At 38.2% G+C, this 27760-nt stretch overlaps 2 protein-coding genes across 2 annotated transcripts in view; one reads left to right on the top strand and one right to left on the bottom strand.

Annotated features, from left to right (window-relative positions):
• The window catches only part of LOC136878881 (uncharacterized), a 309809-nt gene extending 302614 nt beyond the window's left edge, over positions 1–7195 (bottom strand). The window contains exon 1 of the mRNA XM_067152445.2: positions 6965–7195. Within this exon, the coding sequence (XP_067008546.1) occupies positions 6965–6966 (2 nt within the window). The 5' untranslated portion in view covers positions 6967–7195. The remainder of the gene's footprint in view (positions 1–6964) is intronic.
• Positions 7196–7850: 655 nt separating this feature from the next.
• Positions 7851–27760, top strand: part of Tcs3 (Probable tRNA N6-adenosine threonylcarbamoyltransferase Tcs3) — an 80446-nt gene continuing 60536 nt past the window's right edge. The window contains exon 1 of the mRNA XM_067152444.2: positions 7851–8078. Within this exon, the coding sequence (XP_067008545.2) occupies positions 7964–8078 (115 nt within the window). The 5' untranslated portion in view covers positions 7851–7963. The remainder of the gene's footprint in view (positions 8079–27760) is intronic.

The raw sequence follows: 27760 nt of genomic DNA, 5'->3' as shown, positions 1-27760 counted from the left end.
CAATAAATCACCCCAGGAGCTGGTACGTTTTTCTTTTCTTTCTATTAGAAGATAGTAAATGGTAGATTTAACATTACATGTGAATTTTGTACACATATACATGAAGAACGATATAATATGCTAGGTGCACACAGACGCATATATGAGTCATCAATGTGCGTGTCAATGACACATAACGGGGGAATGACATGAGACACATTGTGTCAGGCGGCAGCCAATATGTTAAAACTCAGCCGCAGACGCCCGAGAGATGTTCAGTTTACTCTGCCATCTAGCAGGCCTAGAGTACAACGGAACGTTGAAATAAACGAGCAGGCAGCCAGCTGGAGTCGTATTAAAATGCCAACACACAGTAGTTGAGGCCATACAATTATTATTTATTAATATTTGTTTATGAGGGTACTTAAGGGCTGTAGTAAGGCTCACTGGAAGGAATTCATGATTATGCTGATTATGAGTAAGGATGTGAAGGAGAGGGCATGTATGTCACTGGTAAGACCCCAATTAGAGTACGGTTCCAGTGTACGGAACCCACACCAGGATTACTTGACTCAAGAACTGAAAAGGATCCAAAGAAAAGCAGCATGATTTGTTCTGGGCGATTTTCAACAAAAGAGTAGTGCAAAGAAAATGTTTCAAACTTTGCACTGGGAAGAGTTGGGGATGCTGCTCGACTAAGTGGTATGTGAAACAATGTTACAATACACATCACTTTACAAGTGAAAACTATTTAATAGAAAAACATGTTAAACTATTTTGGGACATGTTTTGTCTCTATTTGAGACATCTTCAGCCATAAAATCACGTGGTAGATTATGTTCAGAAATTGAAAAAAATGGAAGAACCCAATGCCTAACATTGTTTCATAATTTTAACTATATCAATACGGATCTATACGATGAAATTGTAATTGTACCAAGTGGTATGTTCCGAGCAGTCAGAGGAGAGATAGCATGGAATGAGATTAGTACATGAATAAGCCTGAATGGAGTTTTAAAAAGTAGGAAAGATCAGATAAAGTTGAAATTCAAGAAACTGGGGCAAATATTTGTTTATAGTTAGAGGAGTTAGTAATTATAATAATTTACCATGGGAGATGTTTCAATTATTTCCAACTTCTTTGAAATCATTTAAGACGAGGTAAACAACTGATTGAGAATCTGCTACCTAGACAACACCACTATATGCAAATCAGTAGTGATTGATTGAAAATAAATATAAAAGTAGAGCTGTTCATTCTTTTGACTTTCCTTTCTGGTGTCTATAAGATCAAACCAGACAACTTAGGATAGCATGGAACTGCTTCACTGGTATACGGGCATGGAGAACATCATGGCCAGTTCTATCTGTACAGAACAGACTTTGAGAGCTTTCACAAGATGATTAGTTGTAAAATGAGTAACACTAAAAATAAAAATGCCCTCATTTTCATATTTTCAATTACCTCATATTGGGCACACTTCTTGTCCACCTCAAGACAGGCTTTATCTAGATTCAGATTTATCTTTTTTTTTCACAATTTGTTTTACGTCACACCGACACAGATATGTCTTATGGTGACGATGGGATGGGAAAGGCCTAGGAGTGGGAAGGAAGCGGCTGTAGTCTTAATTAAGGCTGGTGTGAAATGTGAAACCACGAAAAACCATCTTCAGGTCTGCTAACAGTGGGGATCAAACCCACTATCTCTCGGATGCAAGCTCACAGCTGCGCGCTCCTAACCGCACAGGCAACTCGCACGGTGATTTGTCATTGTAAGGTTTATGAAATTTTTATACACAAGTCATATTTCCGTCATCTAGTCAACGTTTTAAGTCAGTTGTTTTTTTATTGCTTTAGGCTTACTTTATGTTGCATCCAAATTTTAGTTAATTTACTTAATTATTTGTTATGTTGGTACTTGTATATTTTGAAATATTACATGTTTATGATCATTTAAATATTGTTTTTCCCCTAGTATTTTTATTTTGCTCAGATTGGTTTCTTCTTTATAGACATACAGTATCTTTGAATGTTCATAACCTAATGGGTTTGAAAATTGTTGCATCTCCTCTGCCACTTCGTCTACAATGCAATATTGCAATATGAGCTTACTGCAACTGGTCTGCGAAAACACAATACCAAATTTCACAGAGATTCTTTGGCTACAGATAGCACTGCCACGTTGACTAGTGGAGTCCTTCCACCTAATGTAGTATCAACCTCTACTTTAAACACCGGAATAAACTCTCAACTTTGCAGATACTTAAGACCTACATATGCATTCCCAGAACTAGACTCAGATAAGGATGATTTAGATCAGGGCCTCTCAGGGTGCATGCGCGTGGTGCATGCACTGTGCACGGTGCAAAAGACGACTTCGCTTGGTTGACCAGAGTGCAGACCCCTCTATTCCTCTCTCCCTACACCTGTCTCACCCGTTCGGCCTGTCTCCGCGTTCCTCACCTTCACTGCTGTTTCTCCCCCACTGCGAAATGTTTACGCGTGGTGAGCGGAGACGTTCAGTTGTATGGGACAAGGTTACCAGTGTTATTAAAAAAATGTAAAAAAGTGAATTAGAAATACACATACATGTTTGAGAGGAATGTAAACATAATTTTAAAAAATGCAGAACCCGTAACCACAATGAAAATGCTACAGTACTGGAACAAACCTCATTTGTGGATATAGAATGCTCTTCTTCAAGATGTTTCAACTACCTTAATTCTTTCTCTCTGACGTTTCCTATGATTTCACAATAATTTTCTGAATGTAGTCTGTTGTAGTGTCTTTCAGCAGACGATTTTTTTACGCACGTAATTATCGTCCCTATCGTCCCACAGATTAAGCATTTGGCGTTATCGTCACGACAGAAAAAAAAAAAAACCGTAAGTTCCTAGTTCGATTGAAATGGACTTTCGGAAGTCTTTGCTTTCTTCGAAACAGGTGGCTCCATTATTATGTTGTTGTCGTGCGCTTATCTATTTCACTGATAAACACGTCGTCTACCACCAAACGCTTCGTCGCTCTCAGCACACTACACCATCCGAGTGAAGCCGAGTTGAGGCGAAGCGTACCGATGCACAGTGCACAGAGCCTATGCACCTCGCTCTGCACGCGTGAGAGTTTGGGCGTTTGAGAGGCCCTGATTTAGATCAACCAATCTTCTTTACAATGTCATAAGACATCTTATTCAATGGGCATACATCAGAGGCTATAGTAAATGGAAGGACCTAATGAAAAACAAAGTCAAATCAAAAAACAAACCATCTTCATATCAAATTCTACATTCCCCTATTACAGTAGACTCTCTTGAAATTAAAGTCCCAATACGTCTATGTAGTTCTTGCATCTGCAGAAGACTAGGCCTAAATGGTGGTGGTGGCAGTTATTGTGTTAAGAAGGGAGTACAACTACTTAACCATCTCTTCGCTTCTATAAAGGATAGAACATGGAAGAGGTCCAACCATTCAAAGAATGGAGGTATCAGCCAAAAAAGGGAAGGGCCACAAGAGGTGAGAAAATGAAAGACAGACCAACCCTTGCAAACATAACACCAATGGAATCAAAAGAGAAAAAAGGAGTAAGCAAATAAGCTTGTAATTTTATGAGAGTAGTGGTGGTGGTGATTGTTTCAAGAGGAAGTACAACTAGGCAACCATCCTCTATATAACTTAACACCAATCAGAGAGAAAAACTGGAAGGGATCCAACACTTTGAAAAATGAAGGTATCGGCCAAAGAAAGACAAGGGCCACGAAGGGAGTGAAAATGAAAGACTCCCTAGCTCTCGCAAACCTAATAGCGTCGGGGTCAGAAAAGAACAAGAGTTGCTATTTGTTTTACGTCGCACCGACACAGATATGTCTTATAGCGATGATGGGATAGGAAAGACTTAGGAAGTGGAAGGAAACTGCCGTGGCCTTAAGGTACAACCCCAACATTTGCCTGGTGTGAAAAAACAAGAGTTGACCAAGGGAGGTCGGATAGGATAGATGAAAGTGAGGAGCCTGGCACAAGTAAGTGGAAGCAATGCCAAAACTCAGCTGAGGGCCCCATGGTCGCCAACCCACGCTCCAAAGTGCAGAGCCCCTGGTGCCCCATTTAGTCGCCTCTTACAACAGGCAGGGGATACTGTGGATGTTATTCTACCGCACCCACCCACAGGGGGATGTAATTTTATGAGACTGCTGACATGATCATAGGCACAGGACCTCTAGTTTTGTGTGTAATCAAAATAATAGGGATGTGACTTTTCATTTCATTAATCTCACATGCATTGTTCGGGATTCAATCCACAATCACCTAGATGAGAAGCCAGTGACTACACTACTCAACATAATGCCGCTAAGCAAAGTTGGCCAAAGTGAGGAGGCCAGTACAATTCATAGCAGCACCACAGGGTCAACTTAGATAGTGGCAGTGGTGGTGATTATTGTTTTAAGAGGAAGTATAATTGGGCAATCTTCTCTTAACATTCATTAAAGGAAAACTGGAAGAGGTCCAACTCTTTGAAGAATAAAGGTATTAGCAAAAAAAGAGAAGGGCCGTGAGAGGCACAAAACAGACTCCCTAGGCTTCGCAAACCTAATACCATCAGAGTCGTAATGGAGAGATGAACGAGGGAGGTTGTATTGGAAAGATGAAAGAGACGAGGCTGGCACAAGTGATGGAAGAAATGTGACGCTCAACTCCTGTAGGGGACTTGCGGTTATCAACTGACACTTCAAAGTTGACAGCCCCTCCAAGTTCCCTTTCTTTGTTTGCTTTTACGACAGGTAGGGGATACCGTAGATGTACTCTACACCCCCATCCACAGGGAGAAGACTGAGAAAGGGGGTGCAAGTACAGAGTCCGTCCCCCAAAGTTAATAACACAAGACACCACTATGTGGCGCACACAAAGTGACTGTCCTTCGTTTAATATTTAGGTTTCCACCAGTAGTGCTGAGGTAAGTAGAATAGCACTGCTGCCAACTGCTGGTTGTTGGTTTGATATAGCTGTCTTCCCCCCCCCCCCCCCCTTCTTGCCGTGTGGACAGTATGCGCCGCGGCAATGGAAAAAAGACTCTCGAAGGGAGTGTGGCGCCAAAGGGGCCGCTGTTCGAATGACAGAGATAGGCCTCAATGTGCAATAATATGTTACAGCTACTAAATGACCTTTTTCTTCTAGCCCCGAGATTAAAGGGGAAACTGAGAAAGTATAAGCTTATCTATCGTCCGATGCTATGACACTTTCAAACTTTGTGGGACTCTTTAGCCTTTTTCTCTTTTGCAGTGGTTGGTAATGAAATCTGTCTCTTCATTGGTGGGCATGAAGTCTTAATCTTCAAATAAGGCATTGGGTTCGTCCATTTTTCACAATTTCTGAACAATGGGTTTTGTATTCTACCACGTGATTTTAAGGCTGATGAAGTCCCAAATAAGGACGAAACATGTCCCTAAATATATTTAATATGTTTTTAATTAAACAGTTTTTCACTTGTAAAGTGATGTGTATTGATTGGGTGGACCAAAACCTAACATTGTTTCTTAGTTTTTACCTCGGCCAATGCCGTGATCCTTGGCCAGAAGCAATGGATAATGACACTTGAACTATTATTTTAGGTTATAATAATAATAATAATAATAATAATAATAATAATAACAATAATAATAATATTATTTGCCTTACGTCCAACTAACTACTTTTTACGGTTTTCAGAGACGCCGAGGTGCCGGAATTTAATCCCGCAGGAGTTCTTTTACATGCCAGATATTGACTGATTCATTCACTGACTGATTGATTGATATACCGACACAAGGCTGACATAGTTGGGCACCTTCAACTACTATCAGACTGAGCCACGATCGAACCTGCCAAGTTGGGATCAGAAGGCCAGCGCCTCAACTGTCTGAGCCACTCAGCCCGGCACTTTAGGTTATAAAAGTAAACATACTTCTAGGGGCGGGTGGGTTGGGTTGGGTTGGGCCCTGGCAGGCGTAATGAACACATCTGTCCTCCCAAATCATTTCTAGGAACGAATAGCAGCTTTGAAACTAACATATTATGTTACAATTCTTGCAGGACGGACTCTATTTCTACCATAAAGGGGTCATACAGTTACTACACCAAGCTGCTAAGCTGAAAGCCCCCATCTATTTTAGTTGCCTCTTACAACAAGCAGGGAATACTGTGGATGTCTTCTATACACCTCACCCACCGAGGAAGCAAAGGACGACTAGGCATAACAGAGCAGTGTAATAAAGGTAATATGAAAGAGACTCGTTTGATCTCTATTTTGTCCTTAAAATGAAGATTAATGAGTGGAAGTAGCTGGACAACAAATGCTCCACAAGCTACCATTTGATTTTCTACAACAGACTGGACAGTAGGTTATGGATAATTCAATGATACTTTAATTGAAGATGCACACTTCTTCAAATAATAATAATAATAATAATAATAATAATAATAATAATAATAATAATAATAATAATTTTTAAAAAAATAACTTAAAAGAGGACTGCAATGCAGTACCTAGATAGGACGCATGCAAGATGTTTTAATTCTTTCCCACATTCCCCTCAGAAAACGTAAATAAAGTTTAACAATGTCTCAGTTTTAAACCTCATTCAACAGTAGGCCTAATTCACAATTTTGCGTAAGGTGATATGCAAACACAGAACGCTAATGGCAAATAGTCGCTATATGTCAAGCAAATCCTAACACCTAATAACACATGTTACTTAGTAAAATTCTCCACCTAGTTAAGATCTTTAAGTATGAGAGGTTGAGCCGTCGTGTCATATTAGCAATTAATATCAGTCAATATTTGAAAATGTTACAGGATTTGCTCATAAATGCTTCAGGCAAAATGGCCGTAACCATGTCAAGACAGACAGGAATTCTTAATTACCGATTAAATGACATGCCAAGTAGCCTAATCCCACTAGAAATGTAATCTATTTCAATATATTGCTATATTTCCGCTAATTTCTACTCACATGTTATTTGCCAACAACGGTGTTACTCAAAACCACGAAGACCGGGGATCAATAACTACAACCGTATTTAAACCTTTTCACAAGTTGTCGACATTAGTTACTGTTCCAGAACACTTCTTCAGCAATAAGTTACGAATATTGTTTCTATAAATGATAGAATTATGAAGTGTTATTCTGAACTTTATGAAATATAACTGCCGGTATACTTTGCAACTGTCACTACCGGCGAGGGTGGTTTGGCACAAGGCAGAATTTCTGCAAAGGGTAAAGGGAAATAATTTCATCATCAAACATGCCGTGAATCAAAGATATTCAAGATAATAGTGTACGCCCATTAATGAATGAATCCTCTTTCAAATTATCGAGAAATTCGCTGTTCATGACGAGAGATGTTAAAACGTCAGCTGAATTTTAACAGTTCGCAACAGTTTCGCTGTCATAACAAAACATCCAAATACTTTGGAAGCGAATAGGAAGCATGTTCCCAACGCGCAAACATAGCTTTGCAACAGCAAGACTTGTCAATTTCTACTATAATATACTATAATGAAGTATAATCATAGAAAAGGTAACTTTATCAAGTGTGCTTCCAACAGTTAATGGCATTATGAATTATTGTTAAAGAACTATTATTGTATCCTGCACGGCATTAAAAAATTATTTACAACTCTCTATCTTGTGTGCAGATTGCGCATACCTTATTTAAATATATTAAGATTAACAAAAATGGAAGGCAACGCATCACTAGTTGAAAAAGGGATTTCAAAGCTACCTCCTAAAATATATCCCTCTAAGAAAATGCAATCCACAAAACACGCTTCATTTGTCTTTTAATTGTACCATCCTTGGATGCTTCCGTGACTTTGACAAAGTAAACAAACCACGTGTCGGGAAGAGGCTGGGAAGAGGTAGTTGGTGAAGGACGAAGTGTGTCCTGTAAACTTTACTTACAGTAGAATTATATAATTTTCACGGAAGTTTTGAACTGTAAACTGCATCATGGTGGTTTCTATCGGGTTTGAAGGAAGTGCGAACAAGCTGGGAATTGGTATAGTTCGTGATGGTGAAGTTCTGTCAAATAGTAGGAAAACATACATAACCCCTCCAGGCGAAGGTACAGTAGCTTATTTGTTATAAGCAAATCATGTTGATGATAAATTACCTCAGCATTGTTTCATTCTACAAAGACAAGTTGATTTCTCAGTGTTTTCTTTTATTAATTGGGACATTTGTACCTGTGATTATTATTTAGGTATTTATGCCAACTTTTGATCATTATTCACTTATTGCACATAGAGTTGTGTTTTACTTTGGGGGAAAGAGGAACACGCTTATCTAGTGTTCATTTTTGGTAGGCTAAATCTTTATGACGCTTTCCCCAGCATAAATCTTATATATGACCGAGCTCGATAGCTGCAGTCGCTTAAGTGCAGCCAGTATCCAGTATTCGGGAGATAGTAGGTTCGAACCCCACTGTCGGTAGCACTGAAAATGGTTTTCCGTGGTTTCTCACTTCCACACCTGGCAAATGCTGGGGCTGTACCTTAATTAAGGCCACGGCCGCTTCCTTCCCACTCCTAGCCCTTTCCTGTCCCATCGTCGCCATAAGACCTATCTGTGTCGGTGCGACGTAAAGCAACTAGCAATCTTATATATGAAGGTAATAAGTACTATAAATCTTATCTACGAAGACTTCTTGGAGAGTGATGTATAGTACGCGAACCTTTTCTTGATCCCTGAGCTCCATAGTGCTGAATGGGAACTTGGGATCAAGAAAAGGTTCGCGTACTATATTACGTACAGAGGCCAGGCACCCACCAACCAACCCTGAAAGCGTAGCCTATATTTACTTTATATAGCCAAAAAGTTTGTTATTTTACCTACTGCCGACATCAATAGGCACATTGGCATTGGTTAAAATTTTCACAATGTTTTTTCACTGTCAGAATTCTACATAGATGTCATCAACAATTAGCACCCAAAAAACAGTCCTGAGATTCATCAGTAGGCTGAACCTTTGTGATATTCCTTGTATAAGGGCAGCTATCGTAGTGGATTTTCTCTCTCTCTTATTATACATGCCTTATGACCTAGATGTTAGGCCCCTTTAAACAACAATCATCATCTTAATATACACACACATCTGACCTGAAAATGAACCAGTGATGATAAGTTATTATCACAGACACCTAACCCAAGTGTGATTATTTAGGTATTTATTGCCAACTTTTGATCAGTATTGAGTTATGGTTTACTTTGGGGGAAAGAGGAACACTCTTATCCAGTGTTTATTTTTGGTAAGCTAAATCTTTATGACGCTTTCCCCAGCATAAATCATGTATATGATGGTATGAAGTAATATAAATATTATCTTCCAAGAATTCTCAGAGAGTGATGTATTCCTTACAGAGGCTTACCCTTATGCTGAAAATAAAGAAAACAGGATGTTCTTACTTAATAGAAGAATTAAAACCAAGACTATGTAAATCTGTGACATGTTGCATTTTCTGTGTTGCCATTGGCTGGTTGCGATGAAGATAAGTTTGATATTGTCTCCAATAGGGTTGGCTTCATGTCTGATCACAGGACATTGCCATATTAGGGGAAAGTGGGAGAACCTCATTAATTCAAGTTTTGTACACTCTGGAAAATAGAATGTGCTGCAGTCATTTTTGTCACCATCAGTAATTTTTTTACACCACTTCGCTGCAGCTAATCTGGAGGCTTTGCCCAGACTCCATTTGCTTGCCTAGCAAGTCTAGGACCTAACCTAACCAAAACAGGCCAATGGTCCTATCACACTAATTTGTTTTTTCAGTACCAGTACAGCAAATCTTATTTCACTAAATAAGCAATTTCTTATTACTGGTATCAAAATATTTGTTCTTCACAGTAACCAACTACATTTGATACCATTATTCCGCTGGCAGCACCTAAATGATCATTCATTTCCTTGACAAATACTTTCATAGAGTGCCTACACTTAACACAATTTCTTCCCCTTGTTATTAACCCGTACTGACCTCTATAGCTGCAGTTGCTTAAGTGCGGGCAGTATCCAGTATTCCGGAGATAGTGGGTTTGAACCCCACTGTCGGCAGCCCTGAAGATGGTTTTCCGTAGTTTCCCATTTTCACACTAGACACACTGTACCTTATTTAAGACCACAGCTACTTCCTTCCCACTCCTAGCCCATTCCTGTCCCATAGTCGTCATAAGACCTATCTGTGTCAGTGCGACGTAAAGCAACTTTCACAAAGGTCAGTAAAGGAATATGTCGAATCAAACAGCCTCACAATCAATATAAATAAGACTGTTCAATTGATCTTCAGGAAAATTGCAGCAGGTGATAAAATAACTTACAAAGGGGAAGTGCTTGAGACAGTGAATTCTTTCAAATATCTAGGGATCACATTACACACATTACAGCCTACAATGTCCTCATTCAGAAAGCATGTCAGGAAAAGGTCAACAGCAGCCAAAAAGAGCATGTATGATATCAAAGAGCCTTCAAGGATATTACTTGACACAGTGATGACCGTATTTTACTCCAAGATACTCCCAATTCTTACCAACCAATGGGCTGGAATTATACTGGGACCAACTCACAAGATCTGACCTCAGTTTCATTGAAAACGTAAAGACCAGGTTTATAAAATGGACCTTAGACATATAAAAAATGGCACCATCCCATTACCTACCAAGTAGCATGAGGAACTTCTTTCCATGTTCAAGATTTGAGACTAAGATTGGCAGTACCATCTACCCAGCAGGAAACAGAACTACCGGTATTGAGTATCAGACAGAGGAAACATGTGGACATTTATCCTAATTTCTACTGGCGTTATATTTTATAGAAATTGGATCGGACCAAAAAACACAATGAGAAATGCAAATATAAATTTACACCTTTTGATGTTTGTAAATTCTATTGAAATTGTAACCTGATTGTATTCCAGATCCAAATGGTCACCTTCATTGGAGGAAGTATGATTGATTATTTCTTTAATAAATCTAGGCCTATCTCTCTAGACTAGCTGTTCACGGCTTTCACTAGGCTATATGATGTGTTCACAATCTGGTTTCCTTTAGCCATCTATGGAGAGAGAGAGTGTGTATGTGAGTGAGTGAGTGAGTGAGTGAGAGAGGGAGAGATGATAATAATAACAGTGTTATTGCCTTTATGTCCCACTAACTACTATTACGTTTTTCGGAGATGCCAAGGTACCAGAATTTAGTCCCACAGGAGTTCTTTTACGTGCCAGTAAATCTACTGACACGAGACTGACATATTTGAGCACCTTGAAATATCACCAGACTGAGCCAGGATCAAGCCTGCCAAGTTGAGGTCAGAAGGCCAACATCTCAACCATCGGAGCTACTCAGCCCGGTGTTTGAGAGAGAGAGAGAGAGAGGGAGAGAAAAAATAATCATGTTGGAGTGAAAAACATTATGAAACTTCAGCGAAGATAATACCATAGTAACGTTCACTGGACTAAAATATTTTTTTTTGTGGTATGTTAGTTATTAAGTAAGTATGTGAGGCCTGACCCTTGGTTATTGTAAATGATGGCGAGTGATGGGGGTATGTGACTGTAATTACACAGACGGCAAGAAAACCACTCTGATCACTCCTAGGGACCTAATAGTTCTCATCAGGCAGCATAGCGGAGCACAGAATCAGTGTCACTGAGTGAATGTATTATAATAGGGTTAGTTTTAAAGTATGTAATATAACTCTTGTTTACCATGAGTTTCAAATTTGATGCAAATAGTGTTAGTTATGTGCATATTTTCTTTAAATGTGATTGTGAATGTGTGTGTGCAACAGTCAGCTGTCTCTTTCAGCAGGAGGCAGTGGTGAGTACCCATTGTTTCTGTCAATCAAAGTTAAACATAATCCCCTTGTAGTTAGCTCAATGCCCGCTACCTGAGTCTGGCTCCGGGCAACCCCCTGTCGCAACAGGTCTCTTTTTGAGACAGGCTCTCTCCTCCATGCCACAGGGTCTGCAATGTTGCCATGTGAACGCGCTCTCTCTCGCTGCTCACATAGATGAAATACGTACAATTGTTAACGACAATGACATACATGTTTTTTGTATTAGTGAAACTTGGCTAAGGCCTACCATCCCTTCCGCCATGGTAAATATTAATAATTACGAACTCGTCCGCTGTGACAGAATGGATGGTGGGAAAAGCGGCGGTGTAGCCCTTTATTTCAGAAATGACTTGAGAGGTAGAGTAATATGCACATCACAAAATGCCACTCAGCCGGGACCAGATTTCATGTTCGTGGAGATCACCGTTAAAGGGATAAAAGCCCTCTTCGTCGTAGTTTATAAACCTTCAGATATAGTGAACATGATGGAGTTGGAAGCTTGTTTATTCAACCTAGTACCAACTTACGAACATATCGTACTGTTAGGAGACTTAAATATAAACTTACTGAAAGAATCAGTTCAGAAGGACAAACTACTTGATATACTGTTTTCATGTAACCTTGTGATTCTCCCATTAAATCCCACGAACCATATATATAGCAATAATCACACTTCTCACTCACTAATTGATCTAATCATAACTAACAATCCACATAAAGTTTTAAATCACGGCCAAATTCCTGTTCCATCAATCTCAACACATGACCTAGTCTATTTATCCTATTCTCTTCGCATACCCAAATACAAACCTAAGTTCACCACTTTTAGGAATATAAGAGATATTAATCTAGATCACCTGAAGTATGATGCCTACAACCTACCTTGGAATGATATTCTACTACTAGACGATATTGACGCAAAAATAGACAAACTAAATTCCCTCATTATTAGCCTATATGACAAACACGCTCCCAAACGACAAGTGAAAGTGAGTCCCCTCCGCCCATGGTTAAATGACGAAATTAAGAATTTAATGGCTCACCGTGATTCATGGTTCCGGCTGTATAAACATACCCGTAATTAATCCGATTTTGAAAACTATCGGGTACTCAGGAACAAAATTAAGCAAGAAATCAGAAATTTAAGTACTTAAACTGTCTTTCAGGTAAACTGAATGCAAGGAATTCCTGGAAAGAACTACATTCACTTGGTATTGTAAAAGGCCAACAACAGCAACGAGAACCAACTGTTCCCCTAGACAAGCTTATTACATATTTCTCTGAAGAACGAATCACGTTTAAACCAATCAATCAGCCATCCCTCCACTTAACCGTCCTCAATTTTCTTTCCAAGAGGTCACTAGCAACCGAATTAAAAAAGTACTATACTCTATTAAATCTAGAGCAGTAGGAGTAGATGGCATCTCTATGCATTTCATACATAATATAATAGGTGTTATCCTCCCAATTACCACACGTATATTCAATTACTGTCTCAGAAATGGAACTTTCCCTGCACTCTGGAAACAAGCTAATGACCTCTGACTTTCGCCCAGTTTCTATTCTTCCAGCGCTTTCTAAGGCTTTGGAAAGACTGGTGTATGATCAAGTACTGAAACATTTAAATAACTATTCTCTCCTTGACCCATTACAATTGGGCTTTAAGAAAAGGTACAACACTGCCACGGCTCTCCTTAAGGTGACAGAAGACATCAGACTAGCTATGGAACAACGACAAGTTACAGTACTAATGCTACTGGATTTCAATGGTGCATTTGATACAATAGACTTACAGCTATTAATTAAGAAAATAGAATCTTACTTGTTTGACCCTTTAGTACTGAAGTTTTTTATGTCATATTTGAAAGATCGGAGGCAGCGGGTGATAACTCGCTAAAGAAATTCAGAATGGCGTGCAATGAAAGTGGGCACGCCACAAATAGTATTTTAGGACCATTGCATTTTACATTGTATATCAATGACATTTCATCTTCTCTAAAAACATGTAATTATCACCTATTTGCCGATGATCTCCAAATATATTACCATTGCAGTTTAAGCGAATTACCAAACGCAGTAAAATGTATAAATGATGACATGAAACAACTCGGTGAATATGCTCTCGCAAACAGACTTCTCATGAATCCATCAAAATCGCAAGCTATAATTATCGGTTCCCAGAAGCTGCTACACAAGATCAACGATTCGATCATTCCTCCTCTACAAATAAATAATAGCACAATCCTGTACAGTAAAACAGTGAGAAATCTTGGGGTGACTATGACTGAAACTCTAAATTGGACAGAACATATCAAAAACGTAGGTCAGAAGGTGTTTGCTACTCTACACCCACTGAAATTAAATAAAGACATTATACCATTAAATATGCGGCAAAGACTAACACAGACCCTAATTCTTCCTATCCTTGACTACTGTGATGTAATCTTGGTAGACACTACTAAAGAACAAACTAGGAAACTGCAACATATTATGAATTGTTGCCTTAGATTCATTTTTAATCTAAGGTATGATGTGCATATTTCTCCTTACTATCAAGCACTGAACTGGTTAAAACCTGATAAGAGACGTGAATATCATATACTTGTCTTAATACACAAACTTCAGCATAGTAACTCCCCCCAGTATATTTCATCTACACTTCACTTCCTCTCTTCATTCCGTAACTGTAACACTCGCTCAGGCTCCACTCGAGCTATTCCTCTTCACCACTCTTCTGTGTATAATAATTCGTTTATTGTAACCGGTTCCAGGCTTTGGAATTCCCTGCCAGTAAGTGTCAGGGGCATTGACTCTTTCCTCAAATTTAAAATAACTTGTCGAGACTTCCTGTTGAGAGTAGCAGATTGAAGCGTGTATATGTGCGTGTGATTGGTAATTGAAAAATTAAAAATGGTTCTGTTAATTTTATATAATGTAAACATAAGGGTAGTTGATAAGTGTGTAAATTGTATGTATGTGTGCAAGTGTCTGTGTGAGAGAGTAAAGAGGACTGAATTAATGAGCTAATAAGCTGCATATTGTGTGGGTGTGTAAGTTAAGCTTAATTAGGAAATAGTATAAGTAGTATAATTAGTAATAGGCAGCCTTAATATTATTTGTTGTATTGTGGTTGAGTGTAAGAGAGGGCCGTGTGCCCTAACTTCGCCACATAAAAGAAGCCATAATAAATAATAAATAAATAAAATAAATGGATGAGTGTGCTGGATGATTTTTTCATTTGTTGCCTGGAAACGTCTCATGGTTCTGATCAGTTTCTTAGGAATGGTACCCCTTGCACTCAGTGATTTCTATGTCTGTTAAGTTGCATTTCTCCAGGTAGTATAGAATGGAAGGGGTGTATATAGTTCTCTTTTCTACATCTTTGTCTGGTTGTTCCTGGTGTGTCTCAAATCAGATGGTCCGATCACGTAACCTATAAATCACTTCTTGTCATCCAGTTTAAAAGTATTTTGTCCCACCATGACTGCAATGCCATGAATTTCTTTGTGTATGCTGTAATCTTTCTGGCACAGTGTATCACTGATGTCATTCATCCCTCTGACAATAGTAACTGTTTCTCGCATTCCAATGCCACCTCCTACCCTAGCACACCAGAATCTCCAGCCTCAGCCCCTCAGGCAACAGCAGATATTCTCAGAGCAGCCGTGGGTAACAAGAAGAATGTACTGCAGGTAGTCCACTTAAATGCTCAGTTTCTTGTTCCGCAAACAAAGCTGGATGAGCTGAAAGTGGTTTTCGACACACTACAGGTGTATGTTCTTTTAATGAGCAAAACTGTCACGGAAGTAAACATAACTCAAATAACTTCAGCCTACCAGGATACAGACTTCTGAGATCTGACAGAAGAAATGAGGGTGGTGGTGGTTTAGGTGCATATGTGCTTAGCCATTTAAAAACGAAAATAATCTGTCAGTCAACTCAACCGTATGAGTGGGAAGCAGAATACATGTTTATTGAAATCACCACGCAGAGTACGAAGTGTTTGTTGTGTACTGTAGGCCTATATAAGCCAGCAAAGGCAGGATGTTTCACTGACTTAGAAATGGCCTTAGGGAGATTATTACCAATATTACCGATGATATTGTTATTTTATTTGAGACTGCAGAAGATCTCGAGAAGCTGCTGAATGGTATGGACGAAGTCTTGGGTAAGGAGTACAAGATGAAAATAAATTTCAAAATAAAAATAATGGAGTGCGGTTGAACGAAGGCAGGTGATGCAGGAAATATTAAATTAGGAAAAATATTAAATTAGGAAATGAAGTCTTAAAGGAAGTACATGAATATTGTTACTTGGGTAGTAAAATAACTAACGACCGGGCGAGTTGGCCGTGCGCGTAGAGGCGCGTGGCTGTGAGCTTGCATCCGGGAGATAGTAGGTTCGAATCCCACTATCGGCAGCCCTGAAAATGGTTTTCCGTGGCTTCCCATTTTCACACCAGGCAAATGCTGGGGCTGTACCTTAATTAAGGCCACGGCCGCTTCCTTCCAACTCCTAGGCCTTTCCCATCCCATCGTCGCCATAAGACCTATCTGTGTCGGTGCGACATAAAGCCCCTAGCAAAAAAAAAAAAATAACTAACGATGGCTGAAGTAAGGAGGACATAAAATGCAGATTAGCACAAACAAGGAAGAGCTTTCTTAAGAAAAAAAAAATTTGCTCACTTCAAACTTTGATATAGGAATTAGAAAGATGTTTTTGAAGACTTTCGTGTGGAGCGTGGCATTGTATGGAAGTGAAACATGGACGATAACTAGCTCAGAAAGAAAGAGAATTGAAGCTTTTGAAATGTGATGTTACAGAAGAATGCTGAAGGTGAGATGGATAGATTGAATCACAGATGAAGAGATACTGAATCGAATTGGTGAGAGGAGATTGATTTGGCTAAATTTTACATGTAACTAATCTCATGTTTAGACCCATATTAAAATTTGCTATAATTTGCATACAAATTTTTATTTTTCTATTCCACCTTTTCAATACAATTGATTTTGTGTTATTAGAAGTTCACATTGCTACAACACTACATTAAAAGGGACATGTTTCGCTTGGTTTCAAGCATCCTCAGCCTTTGTAATTTATCTCAAGGTTAAGACTTGTCATTGTTAATTTGCTTATAACTAATTTGTACTTCATTATGATTCTAAAAACTAAGTGGTAAAATACGTAAACATAGGCATTTGTAAACACAGTGGACAGTTTAACAATTTAAATGACAGTGCTAAAATTGGGATATTCGTTAATTCTAATAACATTGACGTCCAAAACACACTAATATCTTCACAATAACGAGATTTGGCTAAATTTCTCAAGTTCTTTGTTTTTTAAAACAGTTGTTAGTTGACTTATTGGATTAAAATTTGAGTCGCAAATTCCATTGAAACTCAATAGTGTCTAAAGCTTAAAATCTTTGGAAATATTCTGCTTCATGTATTGATTTTGGGATGCTTCCGTAATCTATTACTGTAGCTGTAGACGGTGAAATGCAACTATTGATCGTTTCCTCGAACTAGTCTTGATTTGACGAGCAGATTTTACATTGGAAGTAGATCGTTTTTATGAGAGCTTAGTCAAAAGGGACGTCAGTCCGAGAATCTTGAGGTGTTGATATATTTTCTTTTTACAATATTTAAATGATGGTGTGTCTGTAACAAAGGAAATGATGTGATAATGTTGTGTGTTATTGTGCTTTCACAGTGATCGTATTGGTATATATCACCTACCCCTTTGACTGCTACTAAAATGCCTCGTGGTACTTGTTACATTACGGTGACTGCTTGCTTTCGTGTTTCTACTCCTTGTGTTATATGTATGAAGAAGCTGTTGTGAAGGGTGAGTAAGGGGACTTAGGGGAAGAAATTAGTTATAAGCAAATTAACAAGGACAGGTCTTAAACTTGAGATAAATTACAAAGACTGAGGATGCTTGAAACCAAGCGAAACATGTCCCTTTTAATGTAGGGTTGTAGCAATGTGAACTTCTAACAACACAAAATCAATTGTATTGAAAAGGTGGAATAGAAAAATAAAAAATATTAAAAAATACAAATTTGTATGCAAATTGGCTAAATTTGACGAGAAGAAGAGAATGATAGGACACATCTTAAGACACCCAGGACTTGTTCAGTTGGTTTTTGAAGGAAGTGTAGGTGGTAAGAATGGTAGGGATAGACCAAGGTATGAATATGACAAGCAGATTAGAGCAGATGTAGGATGCAGTAGTTACGTAGAAATGAAAAGGTTAGCACAGGATAGGGTGGCATGGAGGGCTGCATCATTCCAGTCTATGGGCTGAAGACTCAAACAACAACAACAACGAGCATGTGATCAATTATGGAAGACTTTAATACGAATTGTTTAGACACTGAAATGAAATGTCGTATGGCTTTTAGTGCCGGGATATCCCAGGACGGGTTCGGCTCGCCAGGTGCAGGTCTTTCTATTGGACACCCGTAGGTGACCTGCGCGTCGTGATGAGGATAAAATGATGATGAAGACAACACATACACCCAGCCCCCGTGCCAATGGAATTAACCAATTAAGATTAAAATCCCCGACCCGGCCGGGAATCGAACCCGGGACCCTCTGAACCGAAGGCCAGTACGCTGACCGTTCAGCCAATGAGTCGGACGTTTAGACACTAACTCAGCGGAAGCAAAGCATCTTATTACAAACGTTCCAGGCGTGTAATATGACACTTCTTCCTCTCTTGGCGGCTCATCATACTAAAACCTCTCACACTTTGCTCGACTTAATACTGACACACAACCCTGACAGAGTAATGAACCATGGACCTCAGCCCTCAGATTTTCATTTCATGGTGTCATTTTCATGGCCTACTCTCTAAAGGTACCTAAAAAGCCCAAGTACATAACCATACATGACTACTACATAGACAACAGGCCTAGGAGTTGGTCTCTTTACTAGCTCTCAGTCTCTTTTTTGGGGGGGTTTAGTCTTTCATAGTCTTTTTTTTTTTTTCCAGAATAACACTCTTCTCTAGCATTCTTGCCTTTGGCAGGTGAAAAATTTTAAAAATATGAGTTGGAGTAGGAGAATCGTGTGAGGTGTTATTCTCTAAATAGAATAAAGGTATGTGGTTTGTCTTATTATATTTACGGTTGATCAATATCTTTCTTCTGAAGTTTCTTATGGTAAGAATATCCATATAACGAACACAGAAATTATTCTATGTATTCTTCATGATACTCTGACAAAACTAACCTTGAGTTACGGAATGGTTTAAAACAGAGTTTTTCTGTAATGTACTTGTTGCCATTTTCTATTACTTTTTCCTTTCCTTTGATGTTTTATATTCAAATGGTTGGCTGCTGATCTGTGAACAGAAGTGATAATAATGGGAAAGTGCAGTTTTAGAACCGGTTAGCTACTTAAAAACGACAGAAATGATTATTTGTCGCAAACTTTGTATGTGTAAAAAAGTTTTTCAAAACAAGGGGTGCTCCTCTTCAACACTCAGACTTCAACACTTAACATACAAAATTAGCCTCTGATGTTCTAGGGTTTAGGCAGATAGTTTTATTCGCAACAAATCCTGGTGATTCTTCTGACACAATCCAAAGTGAAGATACCGAGACAAGTTGCAGTTCTTCTCTGCCTATTATTAAACTTGTAATATAGTTCAAAGAATGTGGCAATAGTATCAGTTAATTTGGTTTATGAAGTCTGTGTATTGCAACTTTTCTGCATCCTCTTGCAGTGGGGTTGTTCCAACTGATTTTTCTTTAAGCTGTAAGTAGATACGATATCTAATAACTGATGCACTCGGACTATATTTTCAACAGATGATCTCAGATGATGTGGGAACCTCCTTGTATTCAGTTTGTTTTGATGAAACTTAAGACAAAGAAAGAGCTTCAGATATTGATGAGGTACTGGTCAGAGTCAGAGAGTAGAGGAAATACTTTCAGGACATTCACAGATATTCTTCATCAGGAAAAATTATGCACAAACACTTCATGGAAAAATTCATTCTGCCATCAGTAATTCAAACTTACCTGTTCACAAACTTATGATGATGTTGATCATAATAATAATAATAATAATAATAATAATAACAATAATTGTACGACCTCAGCTACCATGTGCAAGCATTTTAATTTGACGTCATCTGGCTGCTTGCTTATCGAGTTTCGACATTCCGTTTTACTCTAGGCTTGCTAGATGTCGCAGTAAACTGAATCTCTCTTGGGTGCCATCTGTGGCTGAGTTTTTTAATGAATTTTGCCAGGTAAACACCAAATGTGTCACCAGAGATCTTTTACATGCCAATATCGTACGACATGGAGTGTTGAATGGGCGCTTTTCCGCCCTTCAAAAATCTGACTACCTCTGCTGGGTTTGAACCTGCTATCTTTGAATCCAGAGGCCAACACTCTTCCTACCACTGATCCACAGACTGTGCTACAAGATTATGATGATTGGCTCTGATGGACCAAATGTGAATCAGAAAGTTCACTAGACTTTTCAATGATTTAGATAATGAGCTCTAGCGGATTGCTGTACTGTTCACATCATTCATGATGCATATCTAAAAGACTTTTGGTAAAGACGCATCTGAATTGGCTGTTGTTGCTGTTTATCACTAAATTGGTGGTGTCTGCCTCCATAGCCTAACGGTTAGTGTTATTAGCTGCTGTCCTCGGGGGCCCAGGTTCGATTCCCGGTACTGTCAGAAATTTAAGAAGGGCAGGTGGGCTGGTATGTGGTTGAAATGGTACATGCAGCTCACCTCAGTTGGGGGTGTGCCTGAAAAGAGCTGCACCAACTCAGGATTGTGAGGACACAATTTTTTTTTTACTATTTTGATGGGTAACCAGCCAAGCTGGAGGAATATGAAAGGATTCAAGATCATCTTAAGTTACAAGTTAGGTTTGAAAAGAAGATTCCACCTTCCAATACTTAAAATATGTTGCCCCTGAAATATATTGTTGCTTCACAGAAAATTAAAAATGAACTTTCACATCATTTGGAAAAAGAATTCTTGATTTTCATGGACAGTGGTAAAGAGCGTTATGTTTTTAGATGTAAATATTTGATTGAAAAAGCAATGAATGTGATTTAATTAAAGCTCTGAGATGTTTAAACCCCTCTCTTGTGAAAAACCGACAAAGCTATCGAGATATAGTTTCAGTCACCATATAAAAGAGGATGTGCTCGCCGATGAATGGGAGATGTTGCAGATAGAGACGGGACCAGCTTTCCAAAGAACAATTGATAGTTATTGGGATAAAACGTTAAAGATTACCAGTCTAGCAGGCCAAACAAAATATAAGGAATTGGCGGTCTTGAAGCTGCATTGTCTCTTATTGCATGGGAATAAAAATGATATTTCCCTGTTTTACTGTCTTCTTTCACTAATTTCTTGGCATAGCTTTTTATGTAAAAGTTGAAAATATTGTTATAGTTTTGTTCCTTGAACATTAGTATTTCATTTAATAAAAAACTGTAATATAATCTTCATACTTATTTAATAAATGAACAGGCCATATCCCATTCAGTACCAGAAACAAATGAAACTTAGCCTAAAACATCAAATGAAAAAGCTACTATTCTTTATCATTTGTTAATTTGCATGTGTTTACATTTTTTTCTGGTTCTCACTGGCCTTTTCTTGGTTGGGGATTACTAAATAAATATATACCAAATATATATAATTCATCACAAATTTCGATGCAGAAACTTGTGAACATCAAACATTTGACCATATTGATCATTTAGCAACATTGTCTCATTTTAGTCTCCTTTTCCTCTTTTTATAGGGTGGTCTACCACTCCTAGCCCTGAGCCAGTGAGGTGTTAATGGTAGACGCGTATTCTAAACCTTGGCATGACATTACACAAATGACGAATAACGATGACATGGTGCAGTCTTTTAATGATGTAGTGTTACAGATTTTTGATAGACATGCTCCTTTATGCATAATACGAACTGAAAAAGGGAAATCCCTATGGATAAATGAAGACATGAAACGTTTAATGACAAAACGAGATGCAGCTCACAAAAAATACAAACATGACCCAATGGAGGACAAATTTAATGAGTACTGGTACCATAAACTTCATAATAGGACAAAACAGGAAATAAGAAACATTCAACTTCGATATGCACATAGTTTGATTGGACAAGGCACACGACCCGACTTTTTATGGAAGGCAGTCACAAACTTGGTGTAAATGCTCACGAAAATAATGAAGATATACATAAAATGAATTACTCTGTTTCTTCGCCACTTCCCTCTGAGATAGTTTACATTGATCCAAATGGTGCTGTATGAAAGCGCCCAGAAGAAATGGGCTGCAATTTACTCCAAAAACCACTCTAGTGTGTCTCATGACCCTTATCTTCTTCTCCTCGAGATTTTCCCACCAAGGAAACCTTAGGAAATCTGTATCCCGATCATGAACAGAAATTTGAAGAAAACTCTTCTTGGTATCAGAGATCACGCTGATCTTCCCTCGATGGAACTTTAGAAGGATTGAGGGGATTCAGTCTAACAGATTCAATCCTTTAGCCAGACAGTCATTTAATGAAAGACTTTCCTTCAACTTACAAGAAGCATCAAACACTGGTCTTATACTTGTCAAGTTCTCTTTGAACACCCCACGATGAGGTAGATAATGTCCAGGTCTTTCCACTTCATCTTCTGGAACAATTTGTGTTACTCCTTCCATTAGCCAAGTTTGTAAAACATCATCATAGCACTCAAATTTCCCAATAGCACAGAGTTTTGATGTCGTGGAGATCAGTCTCTTCTCTCTTACCTCTCGATTATCAGGTAAATATTCAATACCATTTATCCAAAAGAACTTCACTTCATATCTTCCCTCAGGATCTCTTTTCAGTTTCCTTGAAATGGTTTTGCACACCAGTCTCTATCTCTTCCTTTGTTCAATTCTCACAGGGGTCTATGATACTCAAGACATCCAAATTTCAAAGGTCCGGTTTTTGATAGGTGTGGGTTAGAAGCATAGTTAGCATAGTGGCATGGGTCATAGACTCAGGTTCTGTAATAAATTTGCCCATCACAATCCATTCCAGTCTTGTTTCCACAGTAGTAAGACCACATTTGTAGAACAAGTTACTGGGATCATGGCTGAAGGTAGATCTGAGCTAGTGACCGATGACCTTAGATGTTAGGCCCCTTTAAACAACAAGCATCATCATCATCAGATCTGAGTTGAGGGGTTGGGAGAACACTTCCTTACTAGTGGGACAAGAATGAAAATAAACTGTTCTGCAGTATTGATGGATTGAACAAGCCTGAAGGAGTAATAACTCTGAGAACTACAGAGGTGGCCAATTTATTACACTCATCACGACTTTCTTTCCATATTTTACTTTACCTACACTTATCACAAACTGCATTTGAACATTAAGAGTCTTATAACCTCGTATGCATCCCCTTGTTCTTAATCAACATTTCAAGCCTTTCAGGCATGCTTTCCACAAGGTGTATACATCCCGTACGTACATCAGTGTAATTATCCCATATTTGACAAGTTCACGTTTCAGTTGTTCTTTGGTTGTAACATTTTTCTGCATCAGTTTTTCCTTCAGAATTGCTCATAGGTATTCTATGGGGTTCATATCTGGAGAACTACCTGACCATGGGAGCACACTGACTTCATGGTCTAGGAGAAACTTTGACACAGTCCTTGCTTTGTGACATGGTGCCCCATACATGAAGATGAACTCCATGTTTCCAAACCACTGATGAGCCTGAGGCAACAGTTGATTTTGGAGTAGTGATAAATACTGGTCCTGCCTCATGGTGCCTTCTACGAAGTAAAGAGACCCTGTACCCTGTCCTGTATTGGACTCGAACCTCCTACTAACAAGCATCACTTTACTCCTCTAACTTCAAGCACGCTAGGCTATCACGAGCTGTCGTTTGCCAGCGTTATATCAACACTGCTTCTAGTCATTCAGCCATCATATTCTCTGTACATAAAGTTTCTGTGATACAGAATTTTCTTGATTCTTTACAATCATTCAGAATTTTATCATTAATGCTGATTTAGTTGACACGAATAAACAAATTATATAAAGTGTAGTAAGACCGGACATTGCTGTGAGTAGCCAAGGTCAATGTTTTTAGGTTAGGGTATAATCTATGGGTTGCATAAAACTGAGTGAATAGGGGCTGCTGTACCACTCAGTATATGTGGCATTGCAGTTTGGTTCTTGACATTTGAGTTAATAAACTCATTATTTGGAGAAAAGGTCTTTTGTTTAGATTGCATGTGTTGATGTGTCTTTGCAGTGTGTTGTTTGTTCTAAAGACTACTTTTAGACTTTGCTTTTTCAAAATATTAGCTATTTTGTGTGTCTTCTTATTCACTTAGTTGAGGACAATGTATTTTTCTCTTTCATGTGTGTTTTTTCTTGTGTGTCTTGTGTGTGTTTCTTTTACAGGTATGTTATAATCAGAGTTTACAACAGATTGAAAAGATTTAAAGTTACATTAATTGAGTCAGCACTGGAAAGTATGGCTTCCTTCTTAACAGACAACTGAGTTTAACCTAAATATTTGGGATTGGTCATCCCTAATCTTTTTTGATTATAATACATTCCCAGATGCATGAAATAGAGTTGATACTGCCTAGATGAAACGGTGTCAAATTATAATAGAATGTCCCTCTGTACTTAAAATTAAATATTTATTGAATTAATATTTGTCTTGTGGCACTATGAACAATATCTGCATGTCATGGAAAAGAAGATGCTTCAGTGGCCATTGGAACAATTCAGTAGATTGTGGAGGCTTTCATAGATTTTTGACAAGTGGTATGAATAAGGAGGAGGAAATGTGAAGACTTGAGGCAATAGACTTGCTGGCACATTAAAGAATTCCATTTCAGGGCAGAATTGAGGCACTGCAACTCTTGAAATCTATAGTTGTTATATTAATAAATGGACTTTATTGGATTTTATGAACAAAGGTGTTTATGTAGTTTTTCTTTCTTTAACTTGCAGGGCTTACACCGCATCAGAAATTCTGTAGTTAATTTCTGTCAAAAGGGCAATGTTTCATTTCTAAGAGGAAAACATGTCTCATTTGTGTATCTGCTAGACTTCATTGAGCTTTCAAGCTTCAGATTGCTGAAATCTGTATGTTCCTTTTCAACACTTAAATGTATAAAATGTGTATCAAGAAGCTAGAATTATTTTTCTCCTTTACCCTACATATGGATTCAATATTAGTAAATCACTCATCAGATAGGTAAATTTATCTAATGTATTATAAGTATTGGAAAGGAATAAACAAGAGTCAAATCAACTCATATAAAGATGGGAACATGAAAAAGAACACATAATAGAATGAACACAATGACAGAACAGTGTAGGAAGAGGGAGTAATAGAAGGATAATACAAAAACAAACATGAATACTCAAAAGAGCAAGGACAGTCTCCAAATATTCATGCACTGCTATCTTCAAATAAATTGACTCTCTCCCCAGCAATCCCTGCTCTTCTACATCCGCCTCTTCTCAGCCCCTAGCAAGCTTGTTTCTGCTTCAGAAGTCTAGGATGATAAGAAGAATGCTGAATAAATACAGAAAATAGGAAGAAACATAAGAAAAGATGCATACAGGTGGTAAAAGATTAGGAACACAGGACAAACACAAAAGGAGAAAAGGATCCCTATTAATTGCATTCAGTAAGTGCAAGGAATAAATTAAAATGCAATACTATAGCATATTTCTCCAATTGTGATACCATGTTCTACTCTGTGTGATGGAAAAATTAGGAAAATTTTATATTGATCCTCCATCTACTTCTTGCACCTCCCTGGAGACATAAAAGATGTTCATTGCTTCTGGGGTAATCCGTAGTTATTTTTCCTTATCCACCTTGATGCTTCTTATAGACTATTATTACAGTGGGCTTGCCTTATCTAAAGGCATTTTATACTCAGTTGCCAAATTTCAGTGAAACCATTTCTTACCTGGAGAACAGACACTTTGCAGTTTACCCCTAACTTGGAGAACAGATGCTGCATGCTGGATTTCAGTGGCATTACCTCTACTGAGGACCAGCTCCCAACTAAATGGGCTCTTCTGCCCAAAGCCGTTCACCATTTTTGAGAGTCGGGTTATTTACTGACTTGATGGTGGTTATACAGTCCACTGCATCCCATAGTAGTTAACCCTGGCCAGAAGAAAAATAAGACTGCATGAATTCAGAACTGATTTGAGGGTTTGTAAAGGGGTGTTCATAGCATGAAGACACCTGAAGAAGAAAAGTAGGTTAAAAACCCATATTGTCTCTACTTGAAGTGATTTTCAACAATTCCCCACTTCAGTTCTAGACATGTGCCAGCCTGTCGTTGCCTCCTTTTCACCCCTAGCCCCAGTTAATTACAAATACACATACCAGGTCAGAAATTACAAAATTTTATTAGACATACTTCACTCAGAAAGATAAGGGAGAAAATTGAAAATCATTCTTCAAGAAGAGCAGTTCAGATTCAGGAAGGGGAGATCAACAATAGAATCTATATTCATCATGAGTCAGAACATGGAAAAACACTAGAAGTTTGGTGAAATTTATTAACATTAAAAAAGGTAAAAGATTGGGAAAATCTAGAAAGGCATTGCATAAGGAAGAATTAAAATGATCAAGTCAGTGGACAAGTGGACAAAATTAAAAATAGACTGTGACAAGGAAGTGTCTTGTCACCCATTTTGTTCATAATAGTAATGGGTGATATCATGAGAGCAGAAAATTGCAGCATATAGAGAAATTAAATGAACATGATATTATTTGCTTATGTTATTGTAATTTCGGGAAAAGATGATTAAGTTCAGTGAAGAAAAAGTTGAAGAATGTGAAATGAAGATCAGTATGGAAAAGAACAAGGCACTGGTGATGACTCTAGGAAAGAACAAAGAGAAAGGTCATATCAGATTTGGGGGCAAAGATCTGGAATTGGTGGAGATTATTATAAAGTGCTTCGGAAGTGAACTAATGCAGATTGCAAGACTGAATACTGAGATTAGCAAAGGGATTCACGTTGGAGGGTGTCTTTATTACAGTGTACAAAACTTATTATGGGATAAAGAAGTAGCAATGAAAGCAAAACTATGTATAAGATGTATTACATACCCATAACAACATATGGAGCAAAAAACCTGGTCAGTGACAAATAGAGATGATAGATAGTTGAATACAGGTGGCAGAAATGAAATTCTTGAGAAGTATGGTGCAGAGAAAATGAAGAAACAAAATAAAAATGGAAATGGTGTATGACTTTTAGTGCCGGGAGTGTCCGAGGACAAGTTTTGCTTGCCAGATGCAGGTCTTTTGATTTAACTCCCGTAAGCGACCTGTGCATCGTGATGAGGGTGAAATGATGATGAAGAAGACACATACACCCTGCCCCCGTGCCAGCGGAATTAACCAGTTATGGTTAAAATTCTCGACCCTACCAGGAATCGAACCCAGGACCCCTGTGACAGTAAATCACTGTCGAAAAAATGTATAAATAGTTTATTTGTTTCATAACATAATCAGCTAAGATCTAATTTAACATCAGTATATATTCTATCGTAATTTTTCACCAATTTCGTTTAATTGCATACAAGTGTTCAACAAATTATTTATAGGTCTTCAAGACAGTGACGTATATTTATTGAAGTATACCAACAGTTCATAAGAATTTTGAAGTGTTGTGTTACAACCTCAAGACAGTGACTTATTTTAGTATATATTGAATATGAGATCAGAACTATTTTCAAGTATTATGCTATTTATTTTTATTATACATATGGCCAATTTGTTTTTTAAGTGTTTTAAGACCTTGTGGCTGATGATGGCTTAGACAGAAGAAGCCCACGATGGAGAGTGCAACTACAGTGGAGGTACATCT

Source organism: Anabrus simplex, chromosome 8 (genome assembly GCF_040414725.1).
Source record: "Anabrus simplex isolate iqAnaSimp1 chromosome 8, ASM4041472v1, whole genome shotgun sequence".
NCBI lineage: Eukaryota > Metazoa > Arthropoda > Insecta > Orthoptera > Tettigoniidae > Anabrus > Anabrus simplex.
Note: the sequence above shows the minus strand (reverse complement) of the source record. Positions and strands in the feature narration are given on the sequence as shown.